This window comes from Pan paniscus, chromosome 9 (assembly GCF_029289425.2).
Source record: "Pan paniscus chromosome 9, NHGRI_mPanPan1-v2.0_pri, whole genome shotgun sequence".
In the NCBI taxonomy this organism is placed as follows: domain Eukaryota; kingdom Metazoa; phylum Chordata; class Mammalia; order Primates; family Hominidae; genus Pan; species Pan paniscus.
Window position 1 is genome coordinate 19,398,544 of NC_073258.2, and position 22,902 is coordinate 19,421,445.

Sequence of the window (22,902 nt, forward strand, 5' to 3'; positions counted from 1 at the left end):
ATCACTTCAATTGATGCTGAAACAGCATTTGATAAAATTTAACATCCCTTCAAGATAAAAACCCTCAAAAAAACTGGAATAGAAGGAATATACCTTAATATAATAAAAGCCCTATGTGACAGACCCACAGCTAATATCATACTGAAAGCCTTTCCTCTAAGAACACAATGAGGATGCCCACTTTCATCACTGTTACTCAACATAGTACTGGAAGTCCTAGCTAGAGCAGTCAGACAAGAGAAGGAAATAATGGGCATCCAAATTGAAATGGAAGAAGTCAAATTATCCTTATTTATAGATGATATAATCTTATATTTCAAAAAAACCTAAAGACTCCACAAAAAACCTATTAGACGTGATAAAAATTCAATAAATTTGCAAGATATAAAATCGACATACAAAAATTAGTAGCATTTCTACATGCCAACAATGAACAATCTGAAAAAGAAATTAAAATGTAATGCCATTTACAATAGCCACAAATAAAATTAAATACCTAGGAATTAACCAAAGAAGTTAAAGATCTCTATAATGAATATCATAAAACACTGATGAAAGAAACTAAAACAGACACCAAAAAAATGGAAAAATATTCCACGTTCATGGATTGGAAGAATCAGTATTATTAAAATGTCCATACTACCCAAAGCAATCTACAGATTCAATGCAATCCCTATCTGAACCCTCTCCTCAGTGAGTGATTGTGTGAGTCCAGGCAGTGCTTCTCAAACTTTAATGGGCATCAGAATTCCCTACAGTTTGTTAAAATACAGATTCCCTTCCCTTGATTGTGTGGTTCTGTATGAGGCCTGAGATTCTGTTTTTGTTTGTTTGTTTTTGAGACAGGGTCTCACTCTGTCGCTAAAGCTGGAGTGCAGTGACACGATCACGGCCCACTGCAGCCTCCATCTCCCAGGCTCAAACTATCCTCCTGCCTCAACCTCCCGAGTAGCTGGGACTACAGGTGTGCACCACCATGCCCAGCTAAGAGATTCTGCATGTTTAATAAGTTATATTCCCACCAGGTGATTCCGTTGAAGGAAGTTCCAAACTACACTTTGAAAAATGCTGCTCTAAGAGAATATGTGTCTGGAAGTTCTGAGAGACATGGAAGGGAGCAGGTGACCCAAGGTACATGTGTATAACATTTCTTTCTTTTTTTGTGTGTGAGATGGAGTCTCGCACTGTCACCCGGGCTGGAGTGCAATGGTGCAATCTCGGCTCACTGCAACCTCCGCCTCCTGGGTTCAAGCAATTCTCCTGCCTCAGCCTCCCGAGTAGCTGGGATTACAGGTGCCCGCCACCAAGCCCGGCTAATTTTTTATATTTTTAGTAGAGATGGGGTTTCACTATGTTGGCCAGGCTGGTCTTAAACTCCTGACCTCGTGATCTGCCTGCCTCGGCCTCCCAAAGTGCTGGGATTATACGTGTGAGCCACTGTGCCCGGCCAACATGTGTATAACATTTCTAGAAAAATATGCAAAAAAACATTGTTAGCTTCTGAAAAGGAGGCTAGAAGTTCTGGTGTACGGGTAAGACCTGTTTTATATTTTAAAAAACTTTAATATTTTTTTCACCTTAAGCATGTACTACTTTCTTAGTTTAGAAACATTTAGCACATTGCCCAACAAAGAGTAGGTGCTCAGTAAGTAAAAGTTATTTTCTTTTTTGTCCTCTACCCAAACATTTGCTGCCCTTTCTCTTCCTCATTTCCTCCCCACCAGCAGTATTCCCATTCATGCATTTGATTATTAAATATCAGTGGAATACATATCATGTGCTAGGCACTGTTCTAACAGTATAGCTGCATACACACAAGAGACACAGTTCTTGCCTGCAAGGAGCTTACATTCTAGTGCTCTCTTGTCCCCACCTTGGCACATTTTGATTCATGAATTCCTGCCTCCTTAGCTTTGTACAGGCCATGCCCTCACACAAACCTAAAGTACCCTTTCCAACTCCCCTCCTTCAGAACAGTACCTAAATTCTCCCTGAAGCTTTCCCTGAACCCCAGTGACATCCCCATGGGAGGCTTGATGGGAGCTCTGGACCAGGCTTCTGCTGCCCTCTGGTGGGGCTTCCTGGTGGCTCAAGGGCCAGTGCCCTGGGGACCTCTACTCTAGGGCCTGCCTCTCTCCACCTGGCATCTACGCAGTCTTGGGTGGGCCAGGCCCAGGGGATCTGTGTACCCAGAGTACACTGACTTCCCTGAACCTGGCTCAGACGTATGATCTGTGTGTCCCTAACTCTGAGCCAGACTGTCCCTAAAGGCCACAGTCTTTGTAGAGGCAATGCGGTATGGGACAGTAAGTAGTGCCACTGCCCGGGGGTGCTGGTAGTTGGGGAGGGAGGGAGGGTAGGGAAGTGGGGGAGGAGACACCAGGTAAAACAGCTTTAACAGAATTATCTTTTCTTTTATTTCTTCCTTTTTTTTTTTTTTTTTTGAGACAGAGTCTCTCTCTGTTGCCCAGGCTAGAGTGCAGTGGTGTGATCTCAGCTCACTGCAACTTTCACCTCTTGGGTCAAGCGATTCTCCTGCCTCAGCCTCCCAAGTAGCTAGGATTACAGGCATGAGCCACCAGGCCTGACTAATTTTTGTATATTTAGTAGAGACAGGGTCTCACCATGTCCCTGTGCCCAGGCTGGTCTTGAACTCCTGACCTCAAATGATCCACCTGCCTTGGCCTCCCAAAGTCCTGGGATTACAGGCATAAGCCACTGCACCTGGCCTTATCCTTTCTTTTATTCTTTGTTTTTATCTTGTGCCAAAAGCAATTGATACTCTTACAGAAACATCAGAAAATAGAAACATGCAAAAGAATGATTCAAACAAATCCCATAATCCCACCTAGAGACAATTTCTTTTCACACCTGGAGCAAGAACAAAGAGGAAAGGGCAACTAGGCCAGGAGCCAGGAGGCCTGGACTCCAGTCCTTGTCATCCCTCCCACTGTGTGACCCTGAGCAAGTCCCTTCTTGGAGTCTAACTCACCCATACACAAAATGAGGACTGAATTAAGTACCTACTTGGTTTACTCTTCTGTGATTCTAAGTCAGGGGTCCCAATCCTAGATGCCTTTTAAAAATACAGATGTCTGGTTCCCCACTCCCAACCCACTCCCCATCCTAGCAGATTTCTGCTTTCCCAGACAGAGCTCAGGAATCTCTATCATCTATCTATCTATCTGTCTATCTATCTATCTATCTATCTATCTATCTATCTATCTATCTATCTGCCTACCTACCTACCTATCTATCTCTTCTTCTTCCCTTTCTGGAGTAAAGGAATCAATTTTTTAAAAATATTTTTTAGTGACCGGGCGCAGTGGCTCATGCCTGTAATCCCAGTACTTTGAGAGGCCGAGGTGGGTGGATCACCTGAGGTCAGGGATTCAAGACCAGCCTGGGCAACATACATAGTGAAACCCCCTCTCTACTAAAAATGCAAAAATTAGCTGGGCATGGTGACATGTGCCTGTAATCCCAGCTACTTGGGAGGTTGAGGCATAAGAATCGCTTGAACCCAGGAGGCAGAGGTTGCAGTGAGCCGAGATTGTGCCATTGCATTCCAGCCTGGGCCACAGAGCAAGACTCCATCTCAAAAAAAAAACAAAACTGTTTTTACTTTTCAGAGACAGAGTCTTGCTCTGTGGTCCAGGCTAGAGTGTAGTAGTGATCTTCCTGCAGCCTTGATCTCCCAGGCTTAAGCAATCCTCCCATCTCAGCCTCCTGAGTAGCTGGGACTATAGGCATGTGCCACCATGAGTAATTTTTTTTTTTTCCCCCTGAGATGGAGTCTTGCTCTGTCACCCAGGCTGGAGTGCAATGGTGCAATCCCAGCTCACTGCAACCTCCGCCTCCTGGGTTCAAGCAATTCTCCTGCCTCAGCCTCCCAAGTACCTGGGATTACAAGTGCCCACCACCATACCTGGCTAATTTTTTTGTATTTTTAGTGGAGATGGGGTTTCACCACATTGGCCAGGCAGGTCTTGAACTCCTTACCTCGTGATCCGCCCACCTCGGCCTCCCAAAGTGCTGGGATTACAGGCATGCACCACCGCACCTGGCCTAATTTTTTTATTTTTTGTTGAGACAGAGTCTTACTATTTTGCCCAAGCTAGTCTCACACTCCTGAACTCAAACGATCCTCCCACTTCAGCCTCCCAAAGTGCTGGGATTACAGGCATGAAGGAATCAGTATTTTAGGATGGGCACGGTGGCTCATACCTGTAATCCCGGCACTTTGGGAGGCCAAGGCTGGCGGATCACTTGAGACCAGGAGTTTCAGACTAGCTTGGCCAACATGATGAAACCCCCTCTCTACTAAAAACACAAAAATTAGCCAAGCGTGGTGGCATTCACCTGTAGTCCCAGCTACTCAGGAGGCTGAGGCAGGAGAATTGCTTGAACCCAGAATGGGGAGACTGCAGTGAGCCGAGATTGCACCACTGCATTCCAGCCTGGGCAACAGAGCGAGACTCTGTCTCAAAATAAATAAATAAATAAATAAATCAGTATTTTAGGCCAGGAGCGGTGGCTCACACCTGTAATCCCAACACTTTGGGAGGCCAAGGCAGCAGGATCACCTGAGGTCAGGAGTTCGAGACTAGCCTGGCCAACATGGTGAAACCCCATCTCTACTAAAAATAGAAAAATTAGCCGGGTGTGGTGGTGGGTGCCTGTAGTCCCAGATACTCGGGAGGCTGAGGCACGAGAATCACTTGAACCCAGGAGGCACAGGTTGCAGTGAGCTAACGCCACTGCACTCCAGCCTGGGCAACAGAGTGAGACTCGGTCTCAAAAGGAAAAGAAATCACTATTTTTAAAAGTCTTCTGGGAGTATCCCAGTGAATGCCTCCTGGTCAAGAAGCATTGGTGGATATCTTTCTAGATATTTGTATGTTTGTGCATAATTTTTTTTACAAAACTGGAATTATTGTATATATGTTAATATATTGAGGTATATTTCATACCTTAATTTAAGCAGCCCACTAATCAGTTAGGCAGTTCCAACTTTGTACTATTACAAATATTGAAAAAACAGTAAAAGTGGGCTAAAAAACAAATTACAAATAATTAGGGAAAACCCCTGAAAAGTTCAGGAAAAGGACAAAAATGCTTAAAAACTCTTAAAGCATTGAAAATTGCTTGATAAAGCATGAAAATGGCCAACATTATATATATTTTAAAAAAACAGCAACTGGGAAATACTCATTTTCAATCAAATCATTGTTTCAATCAAAATGTTGTATTCACCAGAATGCTTTCAGAAAAATTGCTTTCAGTCCAATCATATGCTTCTGTGGGAGGCAGCCAGCAAGAGCTTCCTTCCAGCTCCCACGAAGTCCTTGGAAAAGGTTTGGGATCCCCACTGCCAGCAGTTCTAACTGGGAAATAAACATCAGACCAACCGCTGTGCATGTACCCAGCAAGGATCTGCCGATTATCTTATGTGCCAGGCTCTGTGCTGGGCACTGGGAATATGAGGCAACCAAGACAGTTTCTGCCATCCTCCCCCACAGGGGCTCACAGTCCAGTCTGGTAGGGCAGACAGACACATCCACAGGTAATTCCAGTACAGGCTGAGATGAGATGAGAGCAGGGAGGCATGGCAAACGGGGAAAGGCAAGTGAAAGCTTCTGCCCTGTCCCTCCAGCAGCGGTAGGACCATAGAAACACAGCCTCTTTCTCCTCAACAAAATGTTCTCCTTACTTTTGCTATGAAACAAATTACCCCAAAAACCTAGTGGTTTAAAACAATCATTTGATTATGCTCAAGGATTCTGTAGGTCAAGAATTCAGGGCTAGGTGCAGTGGCTCATGCCTGTAATCCCAGCACTTTGCGAGGCCTAGGCAGGATAACTGCTTGACCCCAGGAGTTTGAGACCAGCCTGGGCAACATAGGGAGACCCCTGTCTCTATGAAAGAAAAAAAAAAAAGAATTCAGATAGGGTACTACAGGAATGGCTTCTCTACTCCAGAATGTCTGTAGTCTCAGCTGGGAAGATTGAGTGGCTGGGGCGACTCAAAGGCTCTGGAGGCAGGTATCATGTGGAGGTATCTTCACTCAGGAGCCTGGTGGTTAGCACCGGCTGTCACATGGGACCTCCACCATGGCTGTTTTCCAGAGTACCCACACATGGCCGAGGCTTCCTCACAGCATGGAGGCCTTGGGGTGGGCCTGCACAGCAGCTCAGGATCCCAGACATGAGTGTCCCAGGCAACAAGGCATTTTCTGCCCTGGTCTCGGAATTCCTCAGGTGTCACTTCAGCTGAATTCTATTGTTACAGCCAGCCACAGCCTGCCATGTTGATAGGGAGAGGAATTAGACACCACATCTTGATTGGAGAGCAGTAAGGTTCAAGAAGACAAGTGGGACAGATTTTGTTGTGGTCATTTTTTTTTTTTTTTTTTTCCAGAGACAGGGTCCCTCTGTCCCAATCATAGCTCACTGCAGCCTCAAACTCTTGGGTTCAAGCAGTCCTCTCACCTTGGCCTTCCAAGTTCTGGAAAAAAAAAAAATCTAGCTAACTTTTTTATTTTTTGTAGAGATGTGAGTCTCACTATGTTGCCCAGGCTGATCTCAAACTCCTAGCCTCAAGAGGTCTTCCCGCCTTGGCCTCCCAAGGTGCTGGGATTACAGGCATGAGCCACTGAATCCGGCCTGTTGCGGTCACATACAGTCTACCACACCCGAGGTGGACCCAGGCACACCATTTACTGCCAGGAGGGCAGGCCTGAGAGGGGCCCAGCTGGGTGCAATGGAGGTAAGATGGGAAAGAAGCTGGACTCTTCTATCCTTAGGCAATTTCATGTGACCATGGCTTCACTTTCTGCTCCTCCATGATGACTTTTTTTTTTCTTTTTCTTTTTTTCTTTTTTTTTAAGACCGAGTCTCACACTGTTGCTCAGGCTGGAGTGCAGTGGCACAATCTCCACTCACTGCAACCTCCACCTCCCGGGTTCAAGCAAGTCTTGTGCCTCAGCCTTCCGAGGAGTTGGGATTACAGGCACACGCCACCACGCCTGGCTAATTTTTGTATTTTTAGTAGAGATGGGGTTCCACCATGTTGGCCAGGCTGGTCTTGAACTCCTGACTTCAAGTGATCTGCCCACCTTGGCCTCCCAAAGTGCTGGGATGACAGGAGGGAGCGCCACCCAGCCTCCCTTATGACTTTTCCATCTCACCAGTGTGTCAAATTGTCTGCCTAGTTTACCTTTTGTGCCTCAGTTTCTTCTGAATAATGGAGAGACTAATACTATCTACCTCATAGAGTGACCATGAGGACTAAATGAGACAATATGGTAGTTCCCCATTGTCCGCAGAGGGTATGTCCCAAGGCCCCAGGGGTTGCCCGAAACTGTGGACAGTACAAAATCTTTTATATGCTATTTTTTTCTACACATATATACCTATGATAAGGTTTAATTTATAAATTAGGCACAGTAAGAAATTAGCAACAATAATAAAATAGAACAATTATAACAATATACTGTAATAAAAGTTATTTTAAATTTATGAATTATTTCTAGAATTTTCCATTTTATATTTTCAGCCCACTATTGACCATGGATAAAGGAAACCATGAAAAAGGGGGGAAACTACCATACTTACAAAATACTCACTGCAAGGCCGGGCGCAGTGGCTCATGCCTGTAATCCCAACACTTTGGGAGGCCGAGGTGGGCAGATCACCTGCGACCGGTCAGGAGTTCAAGACCAGCCTGACCAACATGGCGAAACCCCGTCTCTACTAAAAATACAAAAATTAGCCAGGCATGGTGGCAGGCATCTGTAATCCCAGCTATTCGACAGGCTGAGGCAGGAGAATCACTTGAACCTGGGAGGTGGAGGTTACAGTGAGCTGAGATCATGCCACTGCACTCCATCCTGGGGGATAGAGCAAGACTCTACCTCCAAAAAAAAAAAAAAAAACGGAACAAGGATGAACTCTGAACTCTGAGCAGTGGTGCGCTGGGGCTGGTTTGTATGGGCTCACAAGAGCCAACTCTCAAGCTTTCAGGAATGCTGCAAGCCAGTTAAACACAGGCATTAAAAATCATATAAACTTGCAGATAAAGTATATTCAAAACAAGTATAGTAAATCCTCAGAACTCACCACTTTCTAATTATTTCACACCATTTCACTATTATCCATGGTCTCCAAGTCATTTATGTCTGTTATATCTGCAGAGGAGAGATACAATGTAATGGTCTGCTCCTGAGCATCTCATACCAACCCCTGGTTGTAACATCCCATTAGTAACTTGAAATCGGCCATGGTGGGAGTTCCAGAAAGTCTAATGTACAAATAATGAGTTTTGCAAAGAGAACATAGAAAATAGCGGGGAAGGAAATTATTAAAGGAATAATTCAAGAAAATTTCCTAGAACTGCAAGACAATTTTCAGACTGAAATAGTTCACTGAGTTCCTTGCAAAACATGAAAAAAATAAAAGCCAAGGTATTTTTGCAAATTTCAGAAGATCAAGCACTAATAAGATGATCCTGAAAGCATCCAGTCAAAAAAGAAAAAAACAAACCACCAAGTTACAAAGGAGTAGGAATCAGAATAACATCTGACTTCTCGGCAATAGCATTTGGTTTTTGTTTTTAAAGCTATAAACAATAAGCGATGCTAAAAACGTTTAAGGAAAATTATTTCCGGCCAGGCACGGTGGCTTATGCCTGTAATCACAGCACTTTGGGAGGCCGAGGCGGGCGGATCACTTGAGGTCAGGAGTTTGAGATCAGCCTGGCCAACATGGCGAAACCGTCTCTACTAAAAATACAAAAAATTAGCCAGGAGTGACGGTGGGCACCTGTAATCCCACCTACTGGGAGGCAGAGGCAGGAGAATCACTTGAACCTGGGAGGTGGAGGTTGCAGTGAGCTGAGATCGTGCTATTGCACTCCAGCCTGGGCAACAAGAATGAAACTCCGTCTCAAAAAAAAAAAAAAAAGAGTCAAAATATCCGGTGTTTATCAGCGATTCAAGGGGGGATACAGAATAGGCAGATGCACACCTAAGTCTGGAGTCCAAGGAGGGTCTGCCTTGGAGATATGAATTTGAGTGTAGTAGCTTTAAAGATGGCATGGAAAGCCATAGATGAGATGAAGTTACCAGGAGTTGAGATGAACAGAAAAAATGAGGTCCAAGGACTGAGCCTTTTGTTAGGGATTGCTAGAGGCGGTGTTTCCCACATCCTCCAAAAGGGAGCAAACCAAGAAAGAGGAAGACAGAAGATAAGGAAGGAGGAATCTGACACTGGAGACAGAATATTCAGATTGATGGTGAACGGGGATCCCAGAACTACAGGTCTCAGGGTAAGCTGTCTAAACTGGCACTAGAGGATGAAGCATCCTGGGAGGGTATCACCAAGGAAAAACAAAAAGAGTAACCCTGTTTGAATATACTGAGATTAAACTATGGCTCAAAGTTTGGGGATGAGATAGAAACAGGAACACAGAACTCTAAGCAGATGGAAAAACAAGGTAATTACTAACATTTTTTTGTAGATATATTTACAGAATTGTAAATATGGAATCACGTCAACACTGTATATAAAAGTCATAGAAATGTAAACACAGAATATTGATTGAACCATAAACGATTACAGAATTATGAGGATGCCAGGAAAGGGGCATAAAAATGTTATTTGGAGCAATTCTCCTAGATACACACCCCAAAAATTGAAAACAGGTACTCAAACAAGTACATGTACACAAATATTCAGAGCAGCACTATTTGAAACAGTCAAAAGGTGGAAACAATCCAAATATCCATCAACTAATAAATGCATAAACAAACTGTGGTACACATAGGGAAATACTATTCAGCCACAAAAAGGAATGAAATACTGACACATGCTATGTTAGTGAACCTCAAAAACATCATGCTAAGTGAAAGACTGCCACACACAAAAGGTCAGATACTGTATGAATCCACTTATATGAAATATCCAGAAAAGGCAAATCCATAAAAACGGAAAGCGGATTGGTGGCTGCTAGGGGTTGGTGGGGGGAGTAAAAAATGGGGTAACTGCTTAATGAGTATGGGCTTTTTGTTTTTTGAGACAGAGGTCTATGTTGCCTAGGCTGCTCTCTAAACTCCTGGGCTCAAGCGTTCCTCCCATCTCAGCCTCCCAAAATGCTGGGACTAAGTCAACAGGAGTGTGGGGTTTTGCTTCAAGGTGATGAAAAATGTTTTGGAACTACATAAAGGTGGTGGTTGTACAATATTATGAACAAACAAATGCCACTGAATTGTTCACTTTAAAATGGGGAATTTTATAATGTGAATTTCACCTCAATTTTTTAAAAAAGAATGTTACTTAGAAATAAGAAAGTGGGCCGGGCGCGGTGGCTCACACCTGTTATCCCAGCATTTTGTGAGGCTAAGGCGGGCAGATCACGAGGTCAGGAGTTCAAGACCAGCCTGACCAACATGGTGGAACCCCATCTCTACTAAAAATACAAAAATTAGCTGGGCATGGTGGCGTATGCCTGTAATCCCAGCTACTCGGGAGGCTGAGGCAAGAGAATTGCTTGAACCTGGGAGGTGGAGGTTGCAGTGAGCCGAGATCATGCCACTGCACTCCAGCCTGGGCGACGGAGTGAGACTCTGTCTCCAAAAAAAAATGGTAAGAAGGCATATTATATACCAGAAAAACAGCTATGTATTTAAAGTGGTTGCCCTCATCTTCAGGAAGGTGGGGCTGCAAAAAGGAAAAGATTGTTTTTAGTTATGTCTTCCCAAATGATTCAACAGGCTGGGCGCAGTGGCTCACACCTGTAATCCCAGCAGTTTGGGAGGCCGAGGTGGGCAGATCTCTTGAGGCCAGGAGTTTGAGACCAGCCTGGCCAACATGGCAAAATCCCATTTCTACTAAAAATACGAAAATTAGCCAATCATGGTAGCAGGCACCGGTAACCCCAGCTACTCAGGAGGCTGAGGCACAAAAATTGCTTGAACCTAGGAGGTGAAGGTTGCAGTGACCCAAGATCATACCACTGCACTCCAGCCTGGGTGAGAGTGAGACTGAAAAGATAAATAAAACCACATACATGTGTAAGTTTAAGAATAATAAGATGGGCTGGGCACAGTGGCTCACATGAGGTCAGGAGTTCAAAAGCAGCCTGACCAACATGGTGAAACCCCGTTTCTACTAAAAAAAAAAAATACAAAATTAGCCAGGCATGGTAGCTCATGCCTGTAATCCCAGCTACTTGGGAAGCTGAGGCAGTAGAATCACCTGAACGCGGGATGCAGAGGTTGCAGTTGAACAGAGATTGCGCCATTGGACTCCAGCCTGGGCAACAAGAGTGAAACTCCGTCTCAAAAAATAAAAAATAAAAAAATAGGCTGGGCGCAGTGGCTCACGCCTGTAATCCTAGCACTTTGGGAGGCCAAGGTGGGCGGATCACGAGGTCAGGAGATCGAGACCATCCTGGCTAACACGGTGAAACCCCGTCTCTACTAAAAATACAAAAAATTAGCCGGGCATGATGGCAGGTGCCTGTAGTCCCAGCTACACAGGAGGCTGAGGCAGGAGAATGGCATTAACCCAGCAGGTGGAGCTTGCAATGAGCTGAGATCACGCCACTGCACTCCAGCCCGGGCGACAGAGCGATACTGTAAGATGGACACCTACCACTTGAAAAGATGATTTTTCAAGGAAGAAAACAGTTGTTGCAGGAAACCTACAAATTCTAGGTGCTCACATGGATAGATTAGGACAAATAACGTGCATATGCTATTTCCAACTGGGTCAAAGTAGATGTTAGGAAAAAAAAAAAAAAGCATATAGATGCTTTTTTTTTTTTTTGAGACGGAGTCTCACTGTCACCCAGGCTGGAGTGCAGTGATGTGATCTCAGCTCACTGCAACTTCCACCTCCTGGGTTACAGGTGCCTGCCACCATGCCCAGCTTATTTTTGTATTTTTAGTAATGACAGGGTTTCACCATGTTGGCCAGGCTAGTCTTGAACTTCTGACCTCAGGTGATCCACCCACCTTGGCCTCCCAAAGTGCGGGGATTACAGGCATGAGCCAACACGTGCAGCCATTTCTGAATTCTGAAGGATCATGGCTCTGTAAACAAACACCAGCCAGACATGCAGTTTAACCATTTCTAAGTCTTACAACCTTGAACCACTCCCTAGGGTTGTCTGAGATTTTACTCATTCAAGCAGCAATACCCATGTACCCCATTAGGTTAAGAATTAAATTAAAACACAATACCAGAACAAGTAAATCTTACTTTAACCCATCCAAAGATTTTCAAAGGCCAGGAACCCAAGCCCACTTCAGATATTCTTCCTAAACCCCCAATGCTCCAAACGAACTGTGCCTGTTTACTGTCCCCTAGATTCCTTCATCTTTAACCCTCACAAGATCCAATGTCTCTCCATATCAGATTCCCCTCCCTCCAGTGACACTTTTATGTATTAGGTTAGTGCAAAAGTAAATGTGGTTTTTGCATTAAAGTAATGGCAAAAACCACAATTACTTTTGCACCAACCTAATATTACTATTTCTGATGCTACAAGTGGTTAACATCTGCCAGGGATCTGTCTCAGTCTTTTAACATTAAATGTATCAAAAATACTTAGAAACATTTTTGCCATGACACCAAAACAAACACAAAGGCATTATTTCCTAGTGTCTTCCAGTTCTCCATGTTTAAAGCAACCACCTATGAGGTTATAAGCTGCTCAACTGGTTTAAGGGGCCAATGAAGGGATGTGATGGACAGGATCTTACTGCTCCCTGGAATCCTAACATCAATCACCTGAAACACTTCCCCATCAAACAAGATCAACACATATGAACCACTGATATATATAATTTTTCTTCTAGGAAAATAAATATGAAACATGCTTTTAGTTAAACAATCATTTTATTGCTTGAGTACACAGACAAATTTATGCGACCAGGGCAGAGGCTGTAGATGATTCACTGAAAAAGAAAAAAGGGGAAAGAAAGAAAATCAGGATTAATACTGGTCCCTCCACATTCATTAACAGAATCTCCCCACTAATGGTGCTATTCTCAAACAGTTAATAAATCCAAACTATATAAAGTGCACCAAACTACTGAATACCTGAAACAACTCATTGTGTTCAAGCACAATGAATGAAGATGCTCACTCAGACATCCAAGGAAGAACTGGCCAACATAAGGAAAAACATTTCTGGTGGAAACTGCGAATGTCTGGCAACCAATCATCATAGTGAGCAATTCATGTGAAAATTAATTCAAACTCCTGGGAGTAGAGGTATGAAAGGAAAATCTACCTACTATCTAAGAGAGAGTCAAAGGGCTTATTCATGGTCTAAATCTGGGGTCTGCAACTATGGCCCTCTGCTTGTCTTTATTAAAGACAAGCAGCCACACCCATTCGATTATGTATTGCCTGTGGCTGCTTTCCCACTACCAGGCCAGAGCTCAAAGAGCAGTTAACAAAATAGCCCCCAAGGCTGAACATATTTACTACTAGGACTTTTACTACTGGCTGACTCCTATTCTTGATAACAACGACAAAAGAGTTGATACTTACTATTTCCAATTGGGAGGGAGGACTCGCTTGGTCTTATAATATCGAGCCAAACGGTGAATCCGGCTCTCTATCAGAATCAGACGGAATTTAGCATCCTTATCCTAAAAATAAAATTTGCTGCAATTCAAGAAAATCACCCAAAATGACCTAACATTATCAAACATTAATTTAATAAGAGAATGTAGAGCTACCATGCACTTTCTATAATGAAAATCTCTTTGGATAGAATTTGAACTTCAAAGCAGCACTACACTGGTTTGTGTACTAAGCCACCTTGGATAATTCAAACCAGATGCATTACATTTTACCGAAAAAATTTAGTACAAGCAGTCCTACTTAGCACCAGGTTTTATTTATTAGCTTACCTTTCTGTTCCTCTCAAGATGCTTTCGAACAGCAACTGCTTTCTTAATTAAATGGTAGAGATCTTCAGGAAGATCAGGAGCAAGTCCCTTAGACTTAAGAATTCTTAAAATTTTATTGCCTGTCACAAAACGTACTTGTGCAACACCATGTGAATCTCTCAGGATTACACCTGAAAAGGGAATCACGTTTTAACTTTCAACACGAAACACAAACTGGAGAATGTGATGATGTCAAGGCTCAGAAATCAGGGCATAGTTTCCTATCTGTAAGATGGGGGTATACTTTTATACATCACAGAAACCAACGTGAGAATGCACATAAAGCTCACTCAGACATCCAAGGAAGGTTTACCCAACACTAAGGAAAACCTTTCTGGTGGAAACTGCGAATGTTGGAAAACCATCATCACAGTGAGCTTGCTGGAATACAGATGACCAAAGGGATTAATGAGATTCCACAGCTAACATTTATTGAGAACTCTGGTCAGATATTCTTCTAAAAACTTTACACGTTATTTCTTTTAAACCTCTAATGAGCTCTGACTACTTACAATCTATGACATATTTTCTTTTGATGTGTCATACCTCCAATTAGACTACAAGCTCCAGGAGTACAGATATTTTGCACCCCCCTCCCCCTTTTAAGAGGTGGGCTCAGGTGGTGTGGCTCACGCCTGTAATCCCAGCACTTTGGGAGGCCGAGGCAGTGGATCACCTGAGGTCAGGAGTCTGAGACCAGCCTGGCCAACATGGTGAAACCTCGTCTCTACTAAAAATACAAAAATTAGCCGGGCGTGGTGGTGCGGCCTGTAGTCTCAGCTACTCCAGAGGCAGAGGCAGGAGAACTGCTTGCTTGAACCCAGGAGGCGGAGGTTGCAGTGAGCCGAGATCGTACCACTGCACTCCAGCCTGGGTGACAAAGTGAGAATCGGTCTCAAATAAAAACAAAAACACACAAATTAGCTGGCCTGCTGGCGGGCGCCTGTAATCCCACCTATTCGGGAGGCTGAGGCAGGAGAATCGCTTGAATCCAGGAGGTGGAGGTTGCAGTGAGCTGAGATCACGCCACTGCACTCCAGACTGGGCGACAAGAGCGAGACTGTCTCAAAAAAAAAAAAAAGAGGTGGGGTCTCTCTGTCACCCAGGAGTGCAGTGGCTTCATCATAGCTCACTGCAGCCTGGGACTTCTGGGCTCAGGTGATCCTCCCACCTCTGCATCCCAAGTATCTGGGACTACAGGCACATTGCGGCTGGCTTTTTTGGGCGGGGGAGTAGGAGGGTAGTATGTTCTCAGGCCCCAGAACCATGTTCAGCACATAGAAGGTAAACATTTGCTGAATGAAGCCACTTGCACGAAGTCACACGCAGCTGAGATTCAAACCACACCTAACTGTGAGGAACTGTGTCAGGCACTCTGCTTAGCCAATTCCAACTCCTCCACTTGACAGCTGTGTGATTTGGGGCTGGTTAGTATCCAGCTGCACTGTGCCTCTGCTTCCTCAACTGTAAACTGGGGTGAAAGCCACGAAGATTTATTTCAAAGTATTGTAGTCAGAATTAAACGAAATCAGTACATGTGAAGTGCTTACAATGATGCCTCTAGCACGGTGGCGAGACCATAGTTTTGGCTATTTTTAAAATAACTTTACCATCTACTAGATCCTACAAGTCACACGAGGACAGGCGAAAGAGACTATATTAGACACAAACACTCACCGATCTGTGAAGGAGTAAGGCCCTTCTTGGCCAGTTTGTAAATCTGCTCCTTCACGTCGTCAGATGTCAACTTCAACCACTGTTATGGAATAGAAAGCAGCCTTAGGATGAGAACCCAGGAATGGCGCCGCAGAACAGCGGTCTCTCCTTCCGCAAAACCGCGCTCCTCATACACGCAAGTTCCTCACCCTGGCGTCGCTTCACCCGAGACAAATGCCAACCCCCTCCCCGGATTCTCCCTGGTCCCAGCGCGCTACTTACAGTGGGGACGCTGCGTCGATAGGGTAAAGCCGACTGGGACAGGCCCTTCCTGGGGAGAGAAGCAGTCTCGAGGTGAGGTGGCGGCTCGTGCCAGAGCAGCCCAGAACATCATCCCCTCGGCCCGCTGCCCACACTCCCTGTCTTCCTCCCACCCCCCGCCCAGCAATCCGGCTTGATACCCCGAGCTCACCCGGGAGCATGCATGCGACCCATGATGGCGGCGATCAGGCAACGAAAGGAGAGCGAGAGTGAAAACGCCGCAGGAAGCCACCCAACACGCAGGAAGTGACCTCACACGTCCCCGCTTCCTCTCACGCAGGAGGCGGAGCTACGCTGCACAGCCACCTCCCGTCTGTGTGACTACATCTCCCGAAATGCATTTCAGCGTCGCAAGAGATCGTCAATCGGGCCTCATCCCGGCATGCATCGGTCTTTGGTCAGCCTTGTGGCCAGAGCGGGAATTTGAGGCTGACGCCAGCTTGCGTCGAAATTCCCTGTGGACGCCGAGATCATAAAGATTCGAATGCTGCGCTGGGGGTGGGTATGGAGCAGGTAGGGCTGGAAGAAGCAGCCATACACAGGTGTTTGCTCATTCACCAGTGCCTGGCTTTGTCCTGGCACTAGATCCCTCAGAGTCGGCCCTGCGCCTAATAAATTAACAGATACAATAGCATGTGATGAGGACCACACGGGAAGCCATGGCAGCGGCTACCGCCCAGCCAGCGCTTCCATTTCTCATTTCTAAATCCTACCCTAATCTGTCAGGGGAGAGTCGCTGACGGTGAAGAACCGGTCTAAGGAGTTGAACCAGGTCCCCACGGATGCCTGCCGCCCTCCGCACTCGAATTCTCCTGCGCAGGGCTCTGGGGCGCTGGGCTCGCCGGGGAGAAGGATTGGGCAGAAGCTTACGGAGCCATGTTCCCAAGTGAGAGAGTTGGCGGGCAGGGAAGAGCCTTGCGAGCAAGATTGCAAAGGCCAAGAGGATGAGGGATAAAATGAAGCATTTGAATTTCCTGGGAAAAGGGAACCGTCAAGGAAGAAGCTTTTTTTTTTTTTTTTTTTTTTTTGAGACGGAAGAAGCTTTTTTTTTTTTTTTTTTTGAGACGGAGTTTCGCTCTTGATTCCCAGGCTGGAGTCCAATGGCGCGATCTCGGCTTGCCGCACCCTCCGCCTCCCGGGTTCAAGCGATTCTCCTGCCTCAGCCTCCTGAGTAGCTGGGATCACAGGCATGCGCCACCACTTCCAGCTAATTTTGTATTTTTAGTAGAGACGGGTTTTTCCATGTTGGCAGGCTGGTCTTGAGCTCCCGACCTCAGGTGATCCGCCCGCCTCGGCCTCCCAAAGTGCTGGGATTACAGACGTGAGCCACCGCGCCTGGCCGAAAGAAGCTCTTTTAAGACAGACCTAGCCTGGGCAACATGGCGAAACCCCCTCTCTATAAATACAAAGAATTAGCCGGGCGTGCTCGCTCGTGCCTTTGGTTCCAGCTACGAAGGAGGCTGAGGTGGAGAATCTCTGGAGCCGCGAAGGACATTGCGGTGAGCCGAGATAGCACCACTGCGCGCCAGCCTGGGCAACAGAGCAAGACTCTGTCTTAAAAAAAAAAAAAAAAAAAAAAAAAGGAAAGAAAGAAAAAGACTGACTCAGTGCCGGTACACAACAATGCGTTGAAAAAATGGGCAAATGAAGCAGCTTTTTAAAATTTTAAAAAGTAAGCATAGCTCTAGGAAGGAGGGAGGTCAGTGAAATCAAACTCCCGTCGACAAGCTTAAAGTAACTGGCAAGACGATGGGAAACTAGATACTGAAACATCCGCTCTTAACTTTTAACCTGTCACTATTTGAAATAAAGTTATCAGGGATAGCCGGGCGCGGTGGCTCACGCCTGTAATCCCAGCACTTTGGGAGGCCGAGGCGGGGGGATCACGAGATCAAGAGATCGAGACCATCCTGGCTAACACGGTGAAACTCCGTCTCTACTAAAAATACAAAAAAATTAGACGGGCGTGGTGGCGGGCGCCTGTAGTCCCAGCTACTCAGGAGGCTGAGGCAGGAGAATGGCGTGAACCCGGGAGGCGGAGCTTGCAGTAAGCCACGATCGCACCACTGCACTCCAGCCTAGGTGGCATAGCGAGACTCCATCTCAAAAAAAAAGTATCAGGGATAAAGAGAGAACCCTTTATAACAACAAACGGGTCAGTTCTCCAAGAAAACAACACCCCTCCCCCCCAAAAAAAGCCATAATCTGTCACTATTTGATTAATAACTTTTCCCAAAGCATTAGGAATTTTAGTCAAATCGGGTACCCTATTTGGGTAATTTTTTTTCTAGCAAAGTTTATCATTAGCCAATTTTACATTTTTAGTTCAGATATGGAATAGGTATCTCAAATTTAATATGACTCCAATTCCCAAACCATGCCCCTTTGTTTCAGTTAAACACGATCCTGTTTGCTCAAACTTAATACAAACCTAGGCATCTCCATTTTTCTCTGATTTCCCTCTGTCATCCCAGCTCTACCACAAGAATGTATCACGAATATGTTCCCTTTGCCCCATTTCCACCTTCAGTCCTAGCCACCATCATCTCCTATCTGGGCAACTCGGTAGTATCCACACCGTCTGGTCACGTCCCCACTCTAAACACAACCCACTCTCCACCTAGCAGTCAGAGTGATCCATTAAATACATAAAGCAGATTAATTCATTGCTCCCCTGTGTAAATCCCTCCCATACTTTCTCAATGCACCTAAGATCCAATCCCTGGACCCACGTCTTGCCACTATCCCCCGATTCTAAACGCTCCAACCGCACTTACTCCTTTCTGATTCTACAAGGTAACGATGTGTTCCTTTCCTGCTTAGAGCCCTTCTTCTTGCTGAGCAAGCACTGCCTGAAGTGCTTGCTCTTCCTCAAGACCTTTTCAGGTCTCACTTTCACATCCTGGCCTCCATGTCATCTCAGGGTGGCTTTCCCTAAATAGGATCATCTAAAGTAGTCCTTCTTCCCAACACAATATCCTACTGATTACCTTCAAAGCACCCAAATCTCTAACATCCTTTCTAGTTGCTTGTTTGGTTGCCTGTCCACCTCCAATAAAAATTAGCTCTGAGAGTACAACGTTTATTGCTTTATCTCCAACACCCACAAGAGTGCCTGGCAGGAAGTTAGGTACTCAGTAATTATTTGAAAGAATGAACCTAAATAATGTCATTTTCCCCCCTTTGTAGATGTCTAGATTGTAGACATTATTTCAGGAAGATGATGGGAATAGTAGATTTAGCAATCTAGTCCCAGATTACAGGATGTCTGTGTGTAATTTGGGTTGTCAGTTAGTTATACATGAAGTTTTTTGTTTTTGTTTTTTGAGAGAGTCTCGTTCTGTCACCCAGGCTGGAGTGCAGTGGCCTGATCTTGGCTCACTGCAACCTGCACCTCCCGAGTTCAAGAGATTCTCCTGCGTCAGCCTCCCGAGTAGCTGGGACTACTGGCACCCGCCACCACGCCCGGCCAATTTTTGTATTTTAGTAGAGATGGGGGTTTCATCATGTTGGCCAGGCTGGTCTCAAACTCCCGATCTCAAGTGATCCGCCCGCCTCAGCCTCCCAAAGTGCTGGGATTACAGGTGTGAGCCACTGCACCCGGCCTGCCATAGTTATTTTATCTGGTAATGTTTGTATATTCAGTAATGATGATAAAATACGATGTAGTGCTGAGTTTTAATCAAACGGTGTTTACCTTCTATTAAGCCATGCTCCATTGCCTTTATATGTGGCATGCTTTTGTGAGAGCTGCTTTTGCAAATTGGAAACTTCTAATTTTTTAGACAAAGGGAAAGTTATAATTTTAGTATCTAGAAAATAGTTACTGTTAATGCATTTATTAAGGGCAGAAGTTCAGTGATCAAATAGCTTTACAAACTGAATTTTTAATATTTTTTAATATTTATTTTAATATTTATTTTAATATTTTTTACTTTGATCCATTTTGAGTTAATTTTTTAATGTGGTGTAAGAGTCCTACTGATGCTTTTGCATGTGGTTATCCAGTTGTACCAGCACCATTTATTGGAAAAACCTTTTCTTTTTTTAAATGGTCAAAAAAAACCACAACTTTTTTTCTTTAAATGGTCTTGACAGTGTTGGTGTGTGTCTTTCCTGGATCATGATTCAAACAAATAAAAAGAACCAAATACTGATTCTTGAAATGAAAAAAATACAAGAATTGGCTGGGCATGATGGCTCCCGCCTGTAATCCCAACACTTTGGGAAGCCAAGGTGGACAGATTGCTTGAGCCCAGGTATTTGAGAGTTTGAGACCAGCCTGGGCAACATGGTGAAACCCCATTTCTACAAAAAATACAAAAATTAGCCAGGCATGGTGGCATGTGCCTGTAGTCCCAGCTATTTCAGAGGCTGAAGTGAGAGGATGATTTGAACCCAGGGAGGCTGAGGCTGCAGTGACCCATGATTGTGCCACAGCACTCCAACCTGGGCAACAGATTGAGACCCCGTCTCAAAAAAAGAAAAAGAAAATAGAACCACCAAAATTTAAAAACTAATGGATAGGTTAAACAGTTGGAAGTAGTGAATTAGAAAATAAGTCAGAAAAAATTATTGAGAATGCAGGGACAAAAAAAAAGAGACATGAAGAGAAGACATGGAAGAAGAGTGGAAATGTCTATTATACATTATACATTTAATCAGAGTTCGAAAAGGTGGCAGACAAAATGTTTGAAACGATAATGGCTAGCAAGTATTCAGAACTGAAGAAAGCTACTGATCCAGTTTTTTGTTTTTTTTTTTGAGACGGAGTCTCACTCTGTTGCCCAGGCTGGAGTGCAATGGCACAGTCTCAGCTCACTGCAACCTCTGCCTCCCGGGTTCAAGCGATTGTCCTGCCTCAGCCTCCCAAGTAGCTGGGACTACAGGTGCATGCCACCACACCCAGCTAATTTTCGTATTTTTAGTAGAGATGGGGTTTCAGTATTTTGGCCAGGCTGGTCTTGAACTCCTGACCTCGTGATCTGCCCACCTCAGCCTCCCAAAGTGCTGGGATTATAGGCGTGAGCCACCACACCCGGCTTTTTGTTGTTGTTGGAGACGAGTCTCGCTCTGTCGCCCAGGCTGGAATGCAGTGGCATGATCTCGGCTCACTGCCACCTCCGCTTCCCAGGTTCAAACAATTCTCCAGCCTCAGCTTCCTGTGTAGCTGGGATTACAGGCACGCGCCACCACGCCCGGCTAATTTTTAAATTTTTAGTAGAGGTGGGGGTTTCACCATATTGGCCAGGCTGGTCTCGAACTCCTGGCCTCGTGATCCGCCTGCCTCGGCCTCCCAAAGTGCTGGGATTATAGGGGTGAGCCACCACACCCAGCCCTGATCCACAGTTTTAAGAATCTTAAATAGGGCGGCTGGGCGTGGTGGCTCACGCCTGTAATCCCAGCACTTTGGGAGGCCGAGGCGGGTGGATCACGAGGTCAGGAGATCGAAACCATCCTGGCCAACATGGTGAAACCCCGTCTCTACTAAAAATACAAAAAATTAGCCGGGCGTGGTGGCGGGCGCCTGTAGTCCCAGCTACTCAGAAGGCTGAGGCAGGAAAACGGCATGAACCTGGGAGGCGGAGCTTGCAGTAAGCCGAGATCGCGCCACTGCACTCCAGCCTGGGCGAGAGTGAGACTCCATCTCAAAAAATAAATAAATAAATAAATAATCTTAAATAGGATACATTCAAAGATATCCATACCTAGGAACATCTTAGTTAATACAGATGGAACAAGGTTAGCCCTAAGGTAATAACTATTGAAGCTGTGTGATGGATTCACTCATGGAGTTCATTATGCTGTTATCTAATTTTGTAAATGATTAAAGACTTGCATAATGAAGTTTTTCAAGAGTAAGGATGAAATAAAGATCCTTTTTTTTTCTGACAGAAACTGTCACCCCCAAAGCTGGCTCTAATTGAGTTACTGCTCTTTCATAGTCTCTGGGCCCTTTCACATGTCATCTTAGGGTCAGAGAACCACACCTTCACACTGTTACCATTACAGGATGAAGGTACTGTATAAGAAGAATCCACATTTCTCAGTTCTGTAGATACGTCTATAATATAACTGTTGCAGGACTACTTAATATCTTAAGTACCAAAGGCCAGGGACTATACTCACAGAAGCATTTCCCTTCTAAGAAATAGTGATGGGACTGTAGCAAAGTGGTTGCAATCCAGACCTTCAAAGAGTAACACTCAGGCCCGGCGTGGTGGCTGTAATCCCAGCACTTCGGGAGGCCGAGGCAGGCGGATCACTTGAGGTCAGGAATTTGAGACCAGCCTGGCCAACATGGCGAAACCCCATCTATTAATAAGGGAGGAGACCACCCCTCATATCGTCTTATGCCCAATTTCTGCCTCCAAAGAAAGAAGTAAAAACTAAAAGGCAGAAATGAAATCCACAGGCAGACAGCCCGGTGCCACAACCCGGGCCTGGTAGTTAAAGATTGACCCCTGACCTAATGGGTTATCTATAGATTACAGACATTGTATAGAAATGCACTGTGAAAATCCCTATCCTGTTTTGTTCCGATCTAATTACCGGTGCATGCAGCCCCCAGTCACATACCCCCGGCTTGCTCAATCACGACCCTCTCACACGCACCCCCTTAGAGTTGTGAGCCCTTAAAAGGGACAGGAATTGCTCCCTGGGGGGGCTTGGCTCGAGACAGGAGTCTTGCCAATGCCCGCGGCCGAATAAACCCCTTCCTTCTTTAACTCGGTGTCTGAGGAGTTTTGTCTGCGGCTTGTCCTGCTACACTAAAAATACAAAAATTACCCGGGCGTGGTTGTGTGTGCCTGTAGTTCCAGCTACTCAGGAGGCTGAGGCAGGAGAATCGCTTTAACCCAGGAGATGGAGGCTGCAGTGAGCCGAGATGTCGCCACTGCATTCCAGGCCTGGGAGACAAAGTAACTCTTGTCTCAAAAAAAAAAAAAAAAAAAAAAGAG

The 22,902-nt window shown here is 45.2% G+C and overlaps 1 protein-coding gene and 2 non-coding genes across 3 annotated transcripts; all 3 read right to left on the minus strand.

Moving 5' to 3' along the window:
* Positions 1-12,883: 12,883 nt before the first annotated feature.
* Positions 12,884-16,317, minus strand: RPS13 (ribosomal protein S13). Its single transcript, XM_003818207.5, has 6 exons — positions 16,095-16,317; positions 15,905-15,953; positions 15,644-15,722; positions 13,928-14,097; positions 13,563-13,663; positions 12,884-12,961 (listed from the first exon to the last, which is right to left on the minus strand). Exons 1-6 carry the CDS (start codon positions 16,115-16,117, stop codon positions 12,928-12,930), a joined length of 456 nt encoding a protein of 151 aa, XP_003818255.1. The 5' UTR covers positions 16,118-16,317; the 3' UTR covers positions 12,884-12,927.
* On the minus strand, positions 13,149-13,239 carry LOC112441343 (small nucleolar RNA SNORD14). Its single transcript, XR_003029264.1, has one exon. It is a non-coding gene; the product is annotated as a small nucleolar RNA SNORD14 (small nucleolar RNA).
* LOC112441340 (small nucleolar RNA SNORD14) lies at positions 14,253-14,342 on the minus strand. The gene has a single exon (XR_003029261.1). It is a non-coding gene; the product is annotated as a small nucleolar RNA SNORD14 (small nucleolar RNA).
* Positions 16,318-22,902: the final 6,585 nt, after the last annotated feature.

Coding starts and splice junctions, on each gene's coding strand:
- RPS13 (XM_003818207.5), bottom strand. CDS start 16,117: ATGGGTCGCATGCATGCTCCCGG. Junction 15,723..15,904: donor ATCGACGCAGCGTCCCCACT/GTAAGTAGCGCG, acceptor ATTCCATAACAG/TGGTTGAAGTTGACATCTGA. Junction 14,098..15,643: donor CCTTACTCCTTCACAGATCG/GTGAGTGTTTGT, acceptor TTCCCTTTTCAG/GTGTAATCCTGAGAGATTCA.